The sequence below is a fragment of the Cyprinodon variegatus genome, unplaced genomic scaffold (assembly GCF_000732505.1).
Source record: "Cyprinodon variegatus isolate N-32 unplaced genomic scaffold, C_variegatus-1.0 Scaffold1133, whole genome shotgun sequence".
NCBI lineage: Eukaryota > Metazoa > Chordata > Actinopteri > Cyprinodontiformes > Cyprinodontidae > Cyprinodon > Cyprinodon variegatus.
Genome location: NW_015151586.1, coordinates 144829 through 164829, shown reverse-complemented (window position 1 = coordinate 164829; position 20001 = coordinate 144829). Strand labels below are relative to the sequence as shown.

Sequence of the window (20001 nt, the reverse complement as noted above, 5' to 3'; positions counted from 1 at the left end):
ACGTATGTGTGAGTTTTGGGAAAAGAAAACTATAAGGAAATATTGAAGCAACATCTTAACCTATCAGCTAGAAAGTTAAAACCTTTAATTGGTCAAATACTCTCAGCATGGAACCAGATTAGTTGCAAAGTAGCTCAATGAGTGGCCAAAACAAACATGTTTTTCAGCAATGTGGCCTAAAAACTGTTTCGTTCCTTCAACAGGAAGAGAAATGGGACAAATTCAAGCTAAATATTTAGAGAAGCTTATACCGTAAATGGGAACCTAACTACATTTGATCAGGTAATAAAAAACTTTATAGTTATAGTTTTTTTTTTATTATAGTTTTTTTTTTTTTTTTACTATAATATTTCTGAATCTCAAGAAGATCAAATAAATTATTTTGTTCCTTAATCTGTCATTTAGCAAATAGAAATTACTTGGTTATTGTTAAGTGATTGTTTTATATGTTATCATCCAGGTTTACTAACTTTAAAGTTTCAAACAACAACACCAACAAAATAATTGCGGTATTCTTCTATTACAATTAAAACAATCTTTTCGCAGCTAAACACTCAAAGTTACCTGACTCCAATGGATGTAACAGCTCTTATCAAAAAAGCCAGGGCATATCTCCTTCTCACTTTGATCTCTTAAATGCAAGAGATCACAGCAAGGTCTAGAAGTAGCCTGCTAGGCTAAATGCTCTGAACTCCACTGACATAATCAAGCTTTTTGGTTTGATTTTAAAGTACAAACGCTGACATATGCAAATGCAGGGGTGCTAGCACACATCTAAATAAAGATGCATACACATTTCTTGCTGTGCACTCTGACAATTCAAAGCTTGCATCCATATTCATAGGTCATGCTGACTCCTCTGAACCAGGCTGTCAACAAAATCAATGGAAAATTTAGAACAATAGCTTCATAAAACAAGTATCCACCTGGAAGCAGAACTTTATATAATTACATCTAAACTGTTCATGCTTTTGATGGACATGTGCCCAGCAGCATGAGTAATATTTATCTGGTTGGTCATTATATGGTTTTAGAAATGCAAAAATTCTTTTACAGATGAGCAAATAACAATGCACACCTTAGTACCATTGCGCTTCCTTATGAGGAGGTTGTTAGATACCTGTGAACTGATGACATCCTGACTCAGTTCTGAGGGCTTAAAAGTAAAATTAACAAACATGTTTTGTTTGCATTTGATCTAATTGGAGAAAATCAACAAGAACAACAGTGCATGCAGTACCTTAATCTTTTATGGAAGACTGCCTGATAATTGACTGCTAATGAGAGCATTTAAAAACCACTTTAGAGTAAAACCACAGCAAGCAAAGCTTTGTCAACAGTGTGAGTTCAAATATTGGAAGGCTGAGTGGATGGTGGGACAGTTAGATGGGTTTGCATTCATAGTGGTGCTGTATCCCAATAACACATTTAAAGATGTCTGGGTTTCTTTCTAGTCACAAAGACACAGAGCTTTGCAGTGTTATGGGCTGATTTATACTCAGAAACTAGGTCGTCTGCATGTGTGTCGCAGTGAACGCAGATATGCCCCACCCCTTCCGCAGACAATCTGGTGCACCTCTCCAAAATTGTAGGTGACCACAGACAGTGCCGCAGACAGGAGGCCGATAATTGGTTGCTCTACTCTTTCCATATTTTCTTTTTGGTACCATACCGGCTTGTTTCTTGTTTGTATGACCGCCATTATGGAAAACGACTTGTGACCATGGACCAGCTAGAAGAGCGAGTTGTGAAGAATGCTGGGACCATTTTCTCACCAGGATCCCCGCTCTTTCTCGCCCTCATGTCCCTTCGTTGTCGCACAAACTTGCCCCTCGCAGCTAGTTTGTAATTTTCCCTCTTACGTTGTGGTGTGAAAAAACATAGCGCAGACCACGCTTCAATATTGGGTGTGATCAAAAATATCCGCGTCATACCTGCAGCACACTGCTGCAGGGAGTATAACCAGCCCTTTAGCAATTGCTAACATTGCTGATCTCTGGTCAGTTAGTGGCCATAACTGCAGAAGAGTTTATGAGGGATGGAAATCAGTATTAAACAGGAATATTGGAGAACTCCTAAAAATGCTCAATTTTAAAACATATTGTCAAGGTCATTTCCACAAAAGGTATGCTCTGTGTTTTGAAAGAGTATAGTCTGCCTTTCAAGTTTTTCCCACAATATACAGAGTTTTTTTTTATTTTTTCTTAGCAGGTCCTTGACACATGAACCTCACACTATGCAGGATTTCAAAGGCTTTTTCCCTTGAGGCAGAATTTGCAGAAAAGTGGTTAAACATCACCATCATAACCATTTTTCTGAGATGTTTCAGGAAACACTTGAATGAGGTCTGGTTAGTTAGTCAAACCTTTTCTACCAATTGCTGAGCAGTTTTTTTAAATTTTTTTATTGTTTTGTTTTTTTATGTAATAACCCCATAATCAACTCTTTTATTTCTTCAGATTAACAATGTAATAAGCTGGGTCTAAAGACTGGGATTGGGACTTGGGATTTCTTTATTTTTTCATGTAAAATTATTTAGTTAAGTCCAAAACGATTATGTCTCTAGCTGGATTATTTAAAAGCATAAATACAGTTAAGGCTGAATTTTACGAGCTTCAATCCATTTGTTTTTATTTCAGTGTCTGCATAGAGGGTCCTCCTATGGCCTACTGGACTGACAAGTTCAAGTATCCCAGGAGAGTATGTATCAGTATAAACAAGCCAGACAGTAAACATACATCTATGGATAGTGCTCTAAAAACCTTGTTTAACTTTCTCTGTTTGCTTTTTTATTCATTTGAGGCTGTTTATTGAAATGTGTAATTGATTTGTTAAACGTATATGGAGATGAACCTGGTTGATTTACCTTGCACTCTAGAGAATTTACTACAGTATGCATTGAAAAATAGGTAAAGACTCCATTGTTTAGGGGTATGGGCCTGAGAAGCTAATTAGAAAGAAAGCATACCGTACCTGAGTCCGTACAGGACAGTCCCATCTGGATGCAGGCGAATCATGCGATTTTTGACTGTTACTCCATGAACAAAAGACTTCTTGTCATTGAGAAAGTAAGTATCAGGGACCCATAGCTGATCTGCCACCCTGTTGTCCAGAGTCAAGTTCAGAGGGATTCCTATGTAGGCTAGACGCTTGTCCCTCCAGTACTGCTGGAAATACATGGTCAGCGTGTAGTCCTGAGGAAAAAAGGGAAACAGGGAAAGAAACATTTAGACTATCTCAAACACAATGCTAAAACTATTGTAATTTATTAGATTTATTCCTATTATTTAATCACTTATGCATTCCCTTATACTCGGGTTACACGTGAAAGCATCTTATAAAAGTACAGGTGAAATTGTACGATAACAGCATCCAAATTATCTAAAATGCCTCCCACTGGAAACACACAGGTCAGCATGATAAAGCACAAGACTTTCTAAGAATGGGGAAGGCTGACTCATCTACATTCAGCTTTAGGAAATATTTTTTTCTGATTTTTTTTTTTTTAAAGAATGAATTAGAATGAATTCCACAACACCATCTTGTGAATCAGTAAAAAGTAAAAAAATACCGATTTACAAGCTTGAATTGTATGACACCTCAAAGCACTGTAAACCAAGCATTCCTTTCATTTCGATTTAAATGGACGGGCACTCGGCCATCCGGACAACAGTGAATTATTCTCTAAAGGCTGTTTATACTGTATGCTCTCTGCCCAGAGCCAAGGCAGATGGCTTCATCTCTTCTGCATAGAGTACCTACACTGTTGGTATTTGCTTCCATAAATATAATATCTATAAGATTCTATTTGTACAACACAACAATTTTTAGATGTTTTCATTTATTCTAGAAACAAGAATAAGATATAATAGTAACATTTAGAGCTGAAACAATTAATTAGATTAATCACGATTAATCACTTACGGTAATAATTGTCAACAAATTGGACTATAGAGACTGTAAAACATGTCTATAGCTGATAGAGCAACCCACTTAGAGCAATAATTCTAACAAAATTGTAAAAAAAAAAAAAAAAAGATATGCTAATATTTTGCATTTAAGATAAGAAAAAAAATGTTTTCTGACAATATGCTCTATCCAGAATTCCTCAAGTGGAAAAGTTTAGTTTCACCTGGTTTAATTTAATCGGATTGCAAAATAATAGTTAGTTACAGTCCTAATTACATTTTTAAGCTTTTAAATTGATTAAATAAATGACTTTATTAGTCAGGAAGAAAAAGATTCCGTAATAACTTCTGGTTACTACTTTGGTTTTTACTAGATGAAAGTATTTGTTTTGATATGGTATAAACATGCTTCACTGGATAAAGCCACTGTGCATGATAATAGCAGCCTTGTCTTATTTATCTTCTTTACACAGTAGCATGTAATTTAATTCACTATGGTTTCTTGTTAAAAATCATTCTTCAATTCAGTATGAAAACAAGGAATGGGCTGGTAAGCATTCCAATGACTAGAAACAAGTGTACAGCATTGACAGTTTTAAAAGCAACAGTAGGCGTGGTAAGAAGCCATTAGGTGGGATAAGCAGTCCATTACAGGCTAGCTAACCTAAGTATGTTACATTATATTGGCTTTTTTTTAATCCTAGTGATATTAAGTAAAAAGCAGAACATTCACTGTATTGCATAACTGTCTTCTCTTATAATGGCAATGAAAGCAAAAATACAATAGAAAGACACAGTGTAATAGGAGATATGTTTCTGGCATTGCTTTACCATAGATTTGATGCTGTGAAAAACACAATTTACTGACCAGGTTAGTGACGCTGTGGTGGGTTTTAATAACATTTTAGTTGCTGGGCTGTATCTGCTGATAAAGATTTGTTTTCCAAGTGCTTAAGGAAGGAAAGTTGAAGTGACTGCTTGAACATCTTTAATTTAGCCAACAATTATCTGACAACTGTATGGCATCCACAAAGCACTTTGATCTCTCTCTGAGTCTAGTTGATCCTTAAACTCCTCCTGCACCTAAACACATTTTCAGATACAGATAAAACAAGCAAGGCTGAGAATTTTGTCCCATTTAAGCTACTCTGATCAAAAATGGTGACGCAACATGACGTCACCCTCTAGGTACACCACCCTCTATGCATTTATAAACTGCTACTTCTGAACTATAAGAACACTTTCATTTCTAATATGATGTTATTAGAATTTAGCAAAATATGTATTTATGTATATATGTATGTATTTATTAAAGCAATATTTTTTGTACATACTGTCCTGTTATATATTAGGATTAGGGTACAAGTACAATGAAAAAGCCATAAGTATGAATAAAACTATAAGATTATCCTGTCCTGATGCAGCAGAACACAATATTTCCAATCCTTTATATTATTACCTCAGTACTATTCAAAGCAACAAACACAAACAAATATTACAGGATTCAGTACTAGGAACTAAAGCATAATTTTCATGTATTTCAAAATGTTTTGTAACTCTGTAACCACTAGCTTTGATTGCCAGATACATTTTTTTTTCCATTCAAATTCTCTCATTTTCATTTTTTTACACCATTATGATCTGGAAAAACATGATATAACTCCATCCTGCTCTGAGAACACCCATAATCACTCACTAAAAGTGAATGCTGGTATTTTTCATCCATTCAAGTAATATTTGACCAGAGCAAAAGCTGAACAAGCGGACACAGGCCCTCTCCCCTTCACTGCATTCCACATAATCCCGTTACTCAAGTTAACACTTCCTCTCCACCATATCTCTTTCACTCTGTTTGCACCTCCCTTTCTTCCCTCTCTTTATCTGGCCAATGCAATGATCTTCACCATACCCGCTGGGGTGCTAAAACGAAACCTGCCTGCACCAAGCTGGCGCTGGTAAAGGCACACAAGTCCCCTCTGTGCCAAACGGAAACCAGAATGATATTAAAAGCGTCCACTGCAATGAGCATTTCTTTCCAAAAGCTTTATGTGTGACCAAGCTATTATGTAACTCGAGTAGTTATTTGTCTCTGCGTACTCGTAAACACGGTTTCTAATGCACAACTGGTGCTGAATTTTAATAAGGGCAAACAAGAAAGAGGAATTTCAACATAAACTCATGCAAATTCATAGCATTATCAGAAATGTTATTTTTCTTGATCATTATTTTAAATCATAAGCAGTAAATATTTAATCTAACATGCAGATATGAGGAATGGAAGATCTTAGTCAGCACAGGACACAGATTGGACACACAGCATGACAAGGAAAGCTCATTGGCACCAAGCCATGGCTTTTCAGTAATAGAACCATGGCATGTTTGGTAGCCTGCAAACCCCCCAATCACTCTTTGTTTGTAGTCTTTAGAGAGTATGTGGGAGGAAATGTCAGGAATTAATGTAGCAATCACTTTTGTGCACTGCCATTATCTTCCATTACAACTCATCATTTTCTGGACTGTTTGAACAAAAGCTTCCAAGTTTCAATAGAACGCTTATTAAAGCCCTCAATTAGAGGTAAACAATTTTCACCCTTTGGTAGATATGTCTCTAGATTTGCTGATCTGCAGCTGCTGGGCTAATGTTTTGGATATAGTCATACAAATCACTGCTGATTGAAAAAAAATACCTTTACGTCATTAAGTTTGATACCCCCTAACTAAATAACAATATAAGTTTATAATACCCAGCCCTCGTCAGGCTGACACCAATTTCTGCTTTAGTGGCAATTTGACCAGTGATGTGGGCATAGTGGGTAAGGATGGGTTTTAAAGTGTGCTTTCTGGAGCCAAAACAGGTGCCAAAAGTTCATATCTGAAGCCAAAGTGCATGCTTAAGTGGTAATATGCTCTCTCTGGAGTCAAAAAATACATGCTAAGGTGCTCTCTCTCGAGTCAAAGCTCATATTAAAGGACCCTCTCAGGAGTCAAAATGGAAGCTAAAGTATGGTGGCCAGATTTGGGTTTCTGAAAAGGGGGACACTTTTTTTTGGGAACTGGACCGGACCGGGCATTCGAACCGAGCCTGCCGGGGACGGAGCGACCAAAAACCGACCAGGTGCAAAGCCTTTTCCGTGCTTCCCCCCACCCGCCCTGTAATGCTGTTGGGTCGGGCGTACCCCAGAGCTGACGGCCTGGTTGGAATGTCCGGTGTGTTTCAACTACATGCAGGACTGTAGTCCACCAAAATCCAGGACGACTTTGAAATTCCTCAGAAGCTCAGAAGCCATAGCACATGCTAAAGGCCAGTTTCTTGACCCAAATTTGCATGCTAAAGTGCCCTCTCTGGAGCAATAGCATATGCTAAAGGGCCCTCTCTCGGGCCAAAGTATGGGCTCAAATGCCCGCTCTCTGTGAAGTAGAGGTCTCTCTGAAGCTAAAGCAGGTGCTAAAGTACGACTGCAGGAGCCATAGCATTTGCAAAAGGGCCCTATCTTGAGTCAAAGCACATGTTAATGGACGTTTTTTGAGTCAAAGTGTGTGCTAAAGTGCCCTTTCTCTCTTGAGTCAAAACGGGTGTTAATTATCCTCTCTGGAGCCAAAACATTTGCCCTTTTTTTTTCTTTTTGGCCCTATCCCTTCAAAAAGTCTTTCCACACCACTGAATGTGATTGTGGGCAACTGGTTTTATTTCTAAGGATCATATAACATTCACACTTATTTGTGTTATGTAGATGCAGTTCATTCCTTAAAGAGGTATTATGGGGTTTTCTGACAATACCTGTCACCTGCGGCCAAAATGCAGAGCAGCAGCACCCTTCCTCTAGTTCTCATAGCTCACGCTTGTACTTAATACTTATAAATAAAAAAGTTTTTTTATTATTTTTTTTATTATTTAAAAATTATTAAAATAACAGTTTTTTTTATTATTTTATTATTATTAATTTTTTTTTTTTTTACTTTTTTCATCTTAGGTGGAGTTGCCATTTCATTTTGAGTTGAGCCGGATGTTGGTCACTTCTGAGTATCCACAAAGTTCATCTTTAATATAACACTTCAATTTTTTACTAGGTCGGACCCATTTCACACGAACAGCAGAAGAACTTCCGACCCAAAGTAAATGCAGGAAAATACGCTGAAGGCTTACACAGTAGATGCACTGGCGCTAATACCAGTCTTCTCATCAAACGTTGCCAACAAAAAAAGTGCTGATTTTTAAATACCTTGAAAGATATTGCTGTAAAAGTTTTAACAGTCAGTGTAAATGGCAGCAATTACACTTTTCTCATGCAAACACATTTTATTACTGCAGAATGTTATAGTTTCTCCACTGAAAACAGGATAGGCTGCTTGCATTTTTTTTATTGAACTTTAGAGTTACATTTTACAACTAATGAACTTTCCCCCTATGACGAATCATAAAAAGCATATTTCTATGTGAGTATGGCTAGTTCAAAACCTTCATCGTGAAAAGAACTTATGACATGGGAAATAAAAAAAAAAATAACCGAACACAAATTCTTTTAGGGAGAAGTGGAGTCAATGAACCCAACTTGCAGAGATAGAAGCAAAACAGCTGCAAGAGAGTGGTGCACAGGAAAGCAGGCAATGAAAACATCATGATAACAAAAATTGTGTTTGGTCTCTTTTTTGTTTAACCAAACAGCTTGAATAAGTGATCATGCATATATCTTTGGCTATGTTCACACTGCAGCCTGAAGTGACCCAAATCCTTTTTTTTTTAGCCCATAGGCGAAATTCTGAACAACACAAGTGCAACTCAAGCCACTCAGTGGCTCAATTATGGTCCTAAATCCAATACATATCTGATCTTATGAATATAGGTATTTTTGAAATTATATAAATGGCATAACCTCTCTTTTATAGTAGCAAACATGGCATAGCTTTTTTAATAGAGGTAGTTTGGCATCCAATAGAAAATAAAAATGACAGTGATCCCCCCATTTATGCATCAGAGCATCTTATCGTATCCTCTATTAAACTGTGAAAAAACTCATATTAAAAGATATACATTAAATGATTGGTATAATGATGTGTTAACAGACCTAAAGACTTGAGATTTTGTCAATTTGATAGATTTGATCAGCTGGGCTATTTTATTTCCACTTGAGCTAATCAATGAATATTTTTCGTGTTTCACTGATTTGAGCAAAACACCAAAGAGGGAGAGATACATTTTAACTATTAGAAAACCACATATATTGACCTTTTTACAAGGGACCTGTTTTCCTGTTATACTGATACATCTTAACTCCAATAACTGGAGACCTACAAACATCCTTTTAAAAGCTACTCTATGTTAGCTTCTCATTGCTGCCATTAAGCCCAGATAAGCCATGCGTTCACCTATTTCACTTAATATGTTGAAAAAAGGTTTAATTGTTGTAGCTCTTGCAAATTAGTATCTCCACCACCACTAAATCACCACAACTGCACCTCAGATATGGCAGGAATAACCCAAATAAAAAATAACGTATGAACTAAAACTGCAGTCAAATTCTACAACCATGTCCCTAATCTCCCCAGGAACACAGTGGTCAGTAGAACAAAGTGCACCAGTTTATCCTATGTATGGATGACTCATCTACCACAGGAAATTTAGAAATAAATCAGATAAAAGCATGGTTACAATTTACTGGTACTTCAGCAATTGGATTTAAATTAAATTTCTTTAAATAGGCTTCTTTAAATCCAAATATCAAAATGCCAAGCTTCACTATTGTATTCAGTTAAAATTATTTCAGCTGGCAGTCAAATAAAACAGTTCTTCTATAGATGTTCCCCTCTGTTATAAACATAATAATCAAAGTACCTTTTGTTTTTGAGGTCGCAAGTGGAATTGTTCATTCACTTAGATTTTTAAAAAGCAATGCATACACATATGGACAAAACTGTTGGTACCCCTTCATTAATGGAAAAACCCCACAATCGCCACTGAAATAAATTTAATCGTAAAATAATAAAAAAGAAACAATTAATCTATGACAATGAACAAATGCAAGTTAGACATTACTTTTTAAAACATTTAAAAAATAACTCATGAATTTGACCAATCAGAGGCCTCCACTTTCTGCAGTCACCTACAATTTGGGCAACATATTCTCATTATCAGTTCGTATGAATTCGTACGAAAAGTTATGCAGACTATTTTGTACGTTCTGGACGTTTTTCCTCAAAAAACAGATCAGTGCGCATGCACAGGCAGACAGACAAAAAAAGCAGATCCGCGGACGGACGTAAAACTGGGAAAAACAGTGCAATAATTACTTCTTCATGTCCCTAACTACGTTGCTTGCTGTTTTATATCTTAGGGTTAGGGTAAGGGTCAGGGTTAGGGTTAATTGTATGTTAAATTCGAAGTTATTGAATGGTGCGTAAGATGCGCATGCGCATACGACGAAAAAAACGTCCAAAACGTACGAAATTACGGTGCATAACTTTTCGTACGATTTCATACGAACTCATAATGAGAATACACTGATTTGGTAGAGGTGCAGCAGAGTGTCTGCAGAGGGGGCATGGACGATGTAGTTTCGAAGTATAAATCAGCCTTTACTCATCTCACAGCTGCAGTTCTGGTTGCATCTGGCTTCTAAACGATTTTTGCACGCCCTTTCAAATTTTGCAGTATATCCGGCCTTAGTTGCAGTTATTTAATGACTTGAACAATACTACTCTAACTTTATCTTATGCAACTTTTTTGGTGCATCAAAGCAACAGTATCCAAATACATACATATAAATTAGCGATATTATTGCGCAGGCCTATTTTTATTAAGTGTTTAGCAGTGACGAAAAGTTTTTTTTAGCATTACTAACTCTTGTGTATGTTTAAAATAAGTCTGCCAGGCTTATGATAGAGCCACACATCCCATCAGCCAATTAGGTCTGTGTCTGACTAGCTTGTTAGCTTCCGAAACTTTCCATCAAACTCAAGTGACTATAACTGTTATTGTTAAACAGCTTGAACTTTGCCAGTGATTGAGCTCCTCCCTGCAATTACTCTAAAAACCAACCCTTTAAATTAATGATTCAATTATAAAATCAGCAGTCTGCATGCCATAAATTTTGGGTCTGTTGGTTTTCTATTACTCTACAACACCTATGAGTAATTTACTTGCCAGGCTGAAATATGACTGCTACAGAAACAGTGATTGATCTGGTTTGTAAAGTTGGGTTACAGAACAATACCCACAATCTATTGAAATCATTAATAAAGCAGGTTTAAATAACAAATGTCACTGAGATGAGGTGTGTTTCAGTCTGCAGTCAGCCATGTGAACTCTATGTGTTTGGTTTCTGTGCTTGTATTAAGAATGCTTGGCTTATGTATGTATGGATGGCAGCATACTAAATCATCAATGATAACAAACGTTATGATGCAACTGAACTGGTCTGTACTGGGAGTTAATTCTGCTGTCTGAATCTATCCTATTGCCTTTTCTCTTTCTTTCCATTACCACTGTAACGTTACCCCCATCATCCCCTACAAATGACTGATGCCTTTCACACTGCTTACATCACATCCACAGCATCGTTCCGTTCTTCCCTCACTGCGCCCTAAACGTCTCTCCACCAGCGGCATTATGCCTGAGGTTAGCACCTCCACTCAGCTTGTCAGCAGGTGTGCAGCTCTGCGAACACCTCACAGGATAATCAATGATTTAAACCGACAGTGTACCCTATGTAAACATGTGGCCAAGAAGTCCTCATCAATGTTGCATGAAGACAATCAAAATGAATTTGAGATGAAGCAAGCACAGCTTTGCCATACCTGCCCAGGAGCTGAGTGATTTTAAACAGTGAGCCAGAGGTTTCTATGAACTAGAACTGCATGTTATAAATTATTGACACCTTACTCTATCCCCACTACACTCCACTTTACTGCTGCTGTTTATGCATTAGCATATGTTTTAAGCTATAATAAAGATGGTGACCAGTGGAAATGATTTCGAGCACGGATTAATTATTCAATTTACCGGAGGGGGTAATCATTTCCATTCCGGGTGTGTGAGAGTTCAGATAAGCAGAGTTTTGGCTGCGAACTGACCCATATTCAATTTAATCTGTCCCTCTCCACAGTACACAAATAGTGTGTAGCAAAACCAAAATGTCAAGAAAATTGTCTTTTTGTCACATACTGCCTGTCAAAAGGGGGAAAAGGAAAAACAACATTAAAATAAAAACAGAAAACATTGTACTCTGTACTCTATATGAACCCTGGGCAAGTTAAGTAGTTTTAATCAATTTGATGTAGTTTTGGAGCTTTCTCTCTCCCCTGGGGATTGCCCTACAGTGGTATATCACCGCAGTACGGGGGAATCCCTCCGTGATTTCCCACACCCCTGCTTCCATGATTATAAAAAAGTAAAAATAGCCGTCTCTCCTATTATTAACATTCAAAGGAACTTGATTGAAATGGTCGTTTTTAGACTAAATGACTACAGTCCTTGCCTTTGATATGGATAGCATCATTTCCTCACCATCTAATCGTGTTTTTTTTATTATTATTATCTCAAAAAGAGGAAATGGAAGAAAAAGAGGAAAGAAAAAAGTGCAATAACTTCAGCTATTAAGATTACTTAAAGTTCTAGCAAATACCTAACTTGATTTAAGCTGTTCTTTCTAACCTGTTATCATTTATCACTTATTTTGAGTTTTGAAGAATTTTTTTTCTGAAACCTGCACTTTATTACATTTTATGAACATCTTTTATTGTTATTATTGTGCTAACTTAATTTAAGCTGTTCTTTCTAATCTGTTATCATTTATCACTTATTTTGAGTTTTGGAGATTTTTTTTTTTCTGAAACCTGCTCTTTATTACATTTTATGAACATCTTTTATTATTTCAAATGGAACCTAAGAGGTGGGGTAAGGCTTTTGGTTCAATAAATTAGCCAACCTAATTCCTTAAGTGGAAAAGTTTTAGTTTGACCAGGTTTAATTTAGTAAAAAAATCTTCTTTAAGGGACCTGTGGCTATCCAATTATTAAACAAGCAAACAAAAAAAGACAGATTAATCAATTTGCAAAAAAATCATTAGTTGCAGCCCTAGAGTATAAGTTAACCAATCCAGATCTGTGACTTCTAACACTATGGGACCATGGTGTTGGAAGCCCCCCTTCCTCAAACCCCGTGTCCTGTAATTTGGCTGGCACCATAAGCCTAGAAGAGCTCTCTTTGCTCACTCTAAATCTTAGTGATCATCACTTCAACCCACAGCATGCTTTCTCCTGAGGCCAATTACATTCCATCAGGCAGGAAGCCGGATGCAGGATAAAACACATGGGGTATATTGAGCTGCACTATGAGGATGGAGAGAAAAGATATTTCAAAGAGCTATACTAGATAATTAGGATAACATAGTTATTGCTTTTTCAACAACTTAATCTTAGACAGAGTCAGGCTTATATCAGGTCATGTAGACCTAACCGTTACTTCAAATGAAATCACTTTAATATTATTTAGAAGACTTTTCTTTTTTAATGCAAGAATTTGAAAAGTAAGCATGGAGCAGGAACATTCAGAGAAGGAAAGATGGAGATCTTTTCACCTCTCCAAAATGACAGCCTTTTTTCTTTTTCTTTTCAACACCCACACGCAGCCGTGGGTGTACAGATGACTGGCTTGTTCAGCCTGTTACTGTGACTACATTTACTGTGCATGCTCTGACCATTTCTCTTTGTGCATGTGGCTCGCTCTACCTTTATCGCCCTGATACTTCACTACTTAAGCTAAATCTACAAACATGCTTTACTTAAAGTCTAAATATCTGTTAAGGATTCGGACAAAAAGTTTTGAAAGATTACCATTGGACACTTCAAATTGGATCAGGATCTGAAAACTTCTATATATTTAATGCACGTTTTGTGTGAAAGAAACAGCACAAGGAGAAGCAGATTTATAACAAATTACGAAACAGCATCTTATTAAAGAATTTGCAAGGCAAGGTAGCTCTGCTGCAACAAGGATTCACACCTGGAGCAGAGTGAGATGGTACTGATTACACACCTACACACAGTGCCCTTATTTTTAACCCTCATCCTCTTAATAATGGTGTTGGAAACCAATTAAATGGAGACAGACATTGTGGTTATTTCATTTCGAACTCCAACGCTCATTTTCAGGTCAAGTAAAAGAATAGAAGTTAAAGAATGGAGGGTAAAGTTAAATCAGATGATTAGTTTGTTTGTTGTTACCCCTACTGTTTAAATTGCAGTGGGGCTAACGGGACAAATTTTCAAGCAACTCTTTTGTAAGTGTACAACCATCTGTAGCACAAACACACACACACACAAATACACACAATCTATTTTTCCTCGCTCTGATCTTGTCCTACTATGTGTTTCTCATCAAGAGAGGCCCTCAGAACACCACAAGCAAACCTCAAAGGTAATTAATAAGCCTTTCTCAAACATTTTAGCATCTGTCAGTGCAGGAGCTTAGGAAAATGGAGCAGCCAGGACGACTATGTCGACCGTCCCTTGCAGGTGTATTTTTTTTATGTGGATGAACCAGATGCAATCTTCCAAGCTTTCTGTGGTTTTTCCACCAGCTGTTTCTCTAAAATTGGTCCTGTTGTTCTAATCACAACTTCCTCTTCTCTATACTTTTCTGCTTCAGCTATACTTTTAAATCATTAACCCTTTGAATTTTTCACCATCATGTTGCTATTAGGGCTGCGACTAACGATAATTTTGCAAATTTGTCGATCATTTTCACTGTTAATCAATTAATGGTCTGATATAAAGACTGACATTTTTTCGGGAATCCCACGGGTCACGGGATTCCCGTGGGATGGGAGTCAGTATTAGTAACGATCACGTGATTGGGACGGTACAGGATTGAACATTAACAGGAGCAGACGGGAGCGGGAGAAAACCAATATTAACTAAAAAAAAAAACGAGGATCGATGCCAAAAAATTAAATAAAATAGTAAGAAAAAAAATCCAGTACTGGCGCCGCCATTTTGTAGTTTTTTTCCTTGAAGCCTACACTATAATGCGAGTCAAAAAACAGTGCTTCCGCTCTGAGTTTTTCACCCGATTAAGTTTTTCATTAAGTATTATAGATTTGAAATTGAATTTATTTATTTTTTTTTCATCTTAGAGCTAAATAATCTGGACTAACGTGAATGAATCAAGTTTTCGCTTGCATAAAAAAGAAGACAATCTGTTGAGTTAATTAAGCAGTAAAGATAAGGTTGTAGAATAGCAGACACATTGTGTTTTCTCATTTAAAAATAGTCAGAGACTTTGTTTAGCAAAGTTTTCCTTTTAAAGCAATCAAAAATAAGTGGTCTTAACACAATGCCTTGCTGAATCCCAACAATACCGGTAAATGTTTTTTTTACAGCAGCAGTACAACATAGGAGCATTAGAAAAAGGCTACTATACAGTATAACCATAAAGGCTATTAGGTCAATATTTCTATTTACAAATATCGGTGTCTTATGTGTCTGCTCTTACGCCTCTCGCCCGTAGACAGCTGGAGAGGCACCAGCACTCACAAGCACCCTCTCGACCCGGCGTGGGATAAGCGTGATGGAAAATGGATGGATGGATGGATCTTTAGTGGTATTAATGAGAAAGTTATTCTAACTGACACTAATGTTTTAAGAAGGACTTATAATGGAGAACAGAGCAGATAACATATTCAATAAAAAGTGATATTAGAAAAATCTGTTCACTGCTGTTAACTTAAAACTGCCTAATTAAAATTTCCTTAAAGATGATGAAAACCAATCAGGTGTAAACTAACTTTTTTTAAAGTAAAATTAAAGCTACTGTAAGAAAGTTTTTCAGCGAAGGTGAGATATGAACTCCTTATAACCTTAGTTCAGAACAAAATAAATCTCTGCTATAATTTAAGTCTTCACATACTAACAATTATATATCAGTTCGGTAAACTCAGATATTTTGGGATGAATATTGTGAATAACAGTTTCAGGCTAATATTATTGCTGTTTGATCACATTTTCTATAACGTCTTACATTTTCACTCTTTTGTTTAAGTGGTGAGGGCAAATCCAACAGAACATCTCCAATCACGGTGCTGTGTGAATGATGCAGTCCTAAAAGCAACGGAAAGTTTCATGCTTTTTTGGATTGTATTCCTCCAGTACTGAGAAATCTCTGCATTCTTTTCCAACAATAACTCTAACTGCAAGACTTATTTTAGCACTGCAGGCAGTCGGTTTAAATAAACTTTCATCCCTTTACACCAGTTTCCCATTATGTATGCAGATATTCTGTCTAAATTTGTGAAGTTGAATTAACAGAAAAAAGGCTCTCTTAAAACAAATGTGAAACTGAGTTCTTGTAGACTTGTCATGTTAGAAAAAATAAGAGCAGTATTAATCTCCTATTTAGCATTGATCAAAGCACAACACAAAGGCACTGATTGTTGTTTCTCTTTGTAGCAAGCATCCCAACGATTGAACTACATACAGCTCCAGCATTGGATGAGTAGCATCCACCAAATGTCAAACGCTGAAAACAACAAACAGCTTGATCCGTCTTGTTTCAGCTTCAACACTGGATAACAGCCACAAATTGTCCATTTAACAAGCACAGATGCACAACTGCACATGTGCGGTCCCTCTGTGAGTTGGTGGCAATGAAACACGGACCTAATTAATTAGCAGTTTAAGTGTGATCTCAACTCTCTGATTCCCCTGTTGATCAGTTGCCTTCATCTGCTCTGTAGAGAGTAGCCTGCTTGGCCCACTAGCTCCTGTTAGCTGCACTCCAATACTGTCAAATCCCTCTACAGTCTTTTTTGAGGCCTAGCTTTCCCCCTGACAAAAGTACAACTCTTTAAGATAATAAATCAGTTAATCAATCAATAAATAATTTATTAAATAATATAATTTCAATGATTATTTTAGGAAAAATAAACAATAATAGTATGTGGCATTGAGTCACTCAATAACTCAGGTTAGTATTCCAGGTTCTGCAGCCTCGAGCGAATGTTTTGTCTAGCAGAAGATGATGTTTGCCACCTCTGGTATTTTTACCAATTCCCCTCTGAGTTGTTCTCATGTATTGATCCATGTGCCCTCTTATCTTAACCGCTATGATCCCGGACATAGCTTCCATGTTGTTTAGAGGCAGGTTATTGGCTGGTAGTTGGATCCTTCAGGATCCGGATTGTGCACCCTGCGGTTAGCCATTCAGGGTGGTTCCCATCTCTCAGCAGCTGGTTCATTTGTGCTGCCAAGCGTTCATGGAGTGCTGTGACTTACTTAAGCCACTAGGCGTGTATCATATAGGGGCCTGGTGCTGTCCAGTTCTTCATACCTCAGACTTTTTCTTGGATGTCTGCCACTGTGATGGTGACTGGATTCTGTTCAGGGAGGTTGCTGAGGTCCTCTCTCAGAGCCACCAACCACTGTACATCACTGTTGTGTGCTGCCTCTTCTTCCAGTGCTCTTCAGTTTACAGCCTTGGTGGGGCTGTTCTACTATTTCTCCCTTGCCAGTGAGCGTACACTTTCACTGCTTGAGTTGCCAACAGCCGGTTTACCCGTCTGGCTTCATTGTCTCTCGTGTATCTCTTTAGGCGGCTGACCAAGGCTTGGAGCCTTTGTTTGGCAGTTTCTAGTGCTTCAGGTATGGGCATCTAGCTGTACCTCTTGGGTAATTGCTTTTTCATTGCACCTCTTAGGGCCTCTGTCAATTGACTCACTTCTCTCCGTGTTGCCTTGATGTTAACCTCCAGCCTTCTTTTCTATGGTGGGTATTTCATCACATGGTTCTTCTTATAGCCAAGTATATCATTTCATTGGTGTCAGTGATGGTTGATGTAGGAATTGCTTGTAGGGCTGCATTCACATCTTCTAGTAAACTTTCTGGTGGTACTTCCCTTAATCTCTGAAACTGGCTTTGGGGTTGACTGGTGGACATTTGTGCCATTTTTGCTGCCTCAATAAGCATACTGGCGCTTATTGGGTCTTTGTACCTATTTTGTGGTGGAGGGGGTTGGTGTTAACTCCCCTCTGACCTGGGATCCTGGTTCCTCCTTGACAGAACAGTGGTTTTGTTCCTCATCAATCTCAAGTTGTAAGAGCAGTTGCAGTTATGGCTATTGGAACATTGAGTTACTATTTGTTTCTCCGTGAGTTTGGACTATGGGTTTTGAAGTGACCCCATCTCCCACATCCTTTGCATGTAGCCCCTCTGACTAGGGTTACTGGAGTAGTAGCATTCCAACAGAGCCCTGTTGTCACATCTCACCAATTTCCTTCTTGTTCCAGTAGCTCATTTAACATCAAAGCACTCTGGCTCCCCAACACCTGATGCAGACCTCGTTTGGCCGGGCAAAGTCTACCTCATTGTATGAGGTAGGCATTAGCATAAAGGACCTTGCCTAAAGACATACACATATGTATGTATGTGTATGTATATATGAAACACATTCATTCATAAATGAATGTGTTTGATTAATAAACAAACACAAATATAATAAGTAACTTGATGAATGATCAGATCGCAATATTCGCAAGCATTGTAAGCCCATACATATTCAGGAAACATCTATTAATATATTCATCAGGTAAAATGTAAAAAATGACTAAATAACTGGAATAATTTTAGAAAAATGTGAGACAGTGTTTTTATATTAATCTGCTTTTTTTTTTCTTTATCTTTCCCCTTATGTATCAGGATAGGCTAGAGTTTTTTTCATCTGAACGTTTTTCTCTGTACTTTGTTTCCTCTTTTGTCTGCATTCCTCCCCCTAGACTCTGAGACATGCCAAGTGTAAAAGACAATTTATCTGAACTTGAATATCCTTAATTTCTAAACTAGAGTATTCCTGTACTTAAACTAAAGATGCACCAATCCGATACCTTAATTGGATATCATCTCCTATATTGACTAATTACCTAGAACTGATATAATGGATTTAATATCTCTATCTCTATCTGAAAAGCTCTCCCTTCAGTCGATCTATGAGCAGTCTGTACTCAGGCAGGCATGAGGAATACTGCTGGACCTGTCCCACATCCTTTAAATGGAAGAAGGTTTAAGGTTTACAATCCCAAAAACCAAAGTGAACAGCTTTAAATACTCCTTTATACCAACCACAATAAAAGTTTTAAATGGATCTGTATCGGGAGAAATATGAAATGTACAACAATTTGGTGTTTTGCATGTTGTTTTAGTATTGTATGTTTCTTTATTATTATTCTTTAGCCGATGTGTTATGACTTTAGCTGGTATTTGTTTTTTATGTGTATTTATTGTTTCTAATGGAAGCTACTACTATGCGTTGCACACTTGGGTCAATGACGTATTTCCCCTAGGGGACAATAAAGTATATTCTATTCTATTCTGTTCTATTCTATATTAAATATCAGAGATCCAATCCAGTTCACTTTACATGGAACTGTTATTTCTTTTATTTTTGGCTGCTTAAAATTTTTTATAAATAATATAAAGTACTTCTATGATTGTGTTTATTTTAGATGTTTTTGAAAAAGCTTGTTTCAAGGTTAAAGCCTTCACTTACATGGCAAGATACATGGTTCATCCATTTAACAGTTAAAACATATCGGCATCGGATATTGGCAGGTACGCTTTCTTTTGTTTCGGATTGGATCCAAAAAAACCTGGATAAGTGCTTTTTTATTTTGCTGTTGTTTTTTTGTCATTGACAGTAAGTTATCTCAGTGTCAGTGTGTTTGATTTATCATACTTCTCAGCAACAAAGTGAACACTGAAGTCTTCATGCAAAAGAAGCCTGAGCATTTTTAGTCTTCAGTGAGACCTACATCTGCCTAATGGGTGTCAAAGAGTCACCAGGAGGTACGTTTAAAATTAAGCTGAGCAGACAGGGCTCTTATTTTTATCCAACTGCTTAACTAGAGGCCATATGAACCTGTGAAAAGCTTTTTTTTAAACTGAACTTATGCTAAATGATGACAAAATAATTTTTGTATGGTATAATGTACAGCATTTTTTTAGTTTGTGTGGTTTGTAAAATGGCCTTATTATAACAGGCCTCTCCTTAAATCTCAATTTTCACTTTATTACTATAGAAGAAGCAACTGGTCAAATTATGGGTTGTTTT

At 37.1% G+C, this 20001-nt stretch overlaps 1 protein-coding gene across 2 annotated transcripts in view; it reads right to left on the bottom strand.

Moving 5' to 3' along the window:
* LOC107101689 (gamma-aminobutyric acid receptor subunit beta-3-like) overlaps window positions 1-20001 on the bottom strand; it is a 53493-nt gene that overhangs the window by 25406 nt on the left and 8086 nt on the right. For both annotated transcript variants that reach the window (XM_015400693.1, XM_015400694.1), the window contains exon 4: window positions 2974-3194. In XM_015400693.1, the coding sequence (XP_015256179.1) occupies window positions 2974-3194 (221 nt within the window). The remainder of the gene's footprint in view (window positions 1-2973; window positions 3195-20001) is intronic.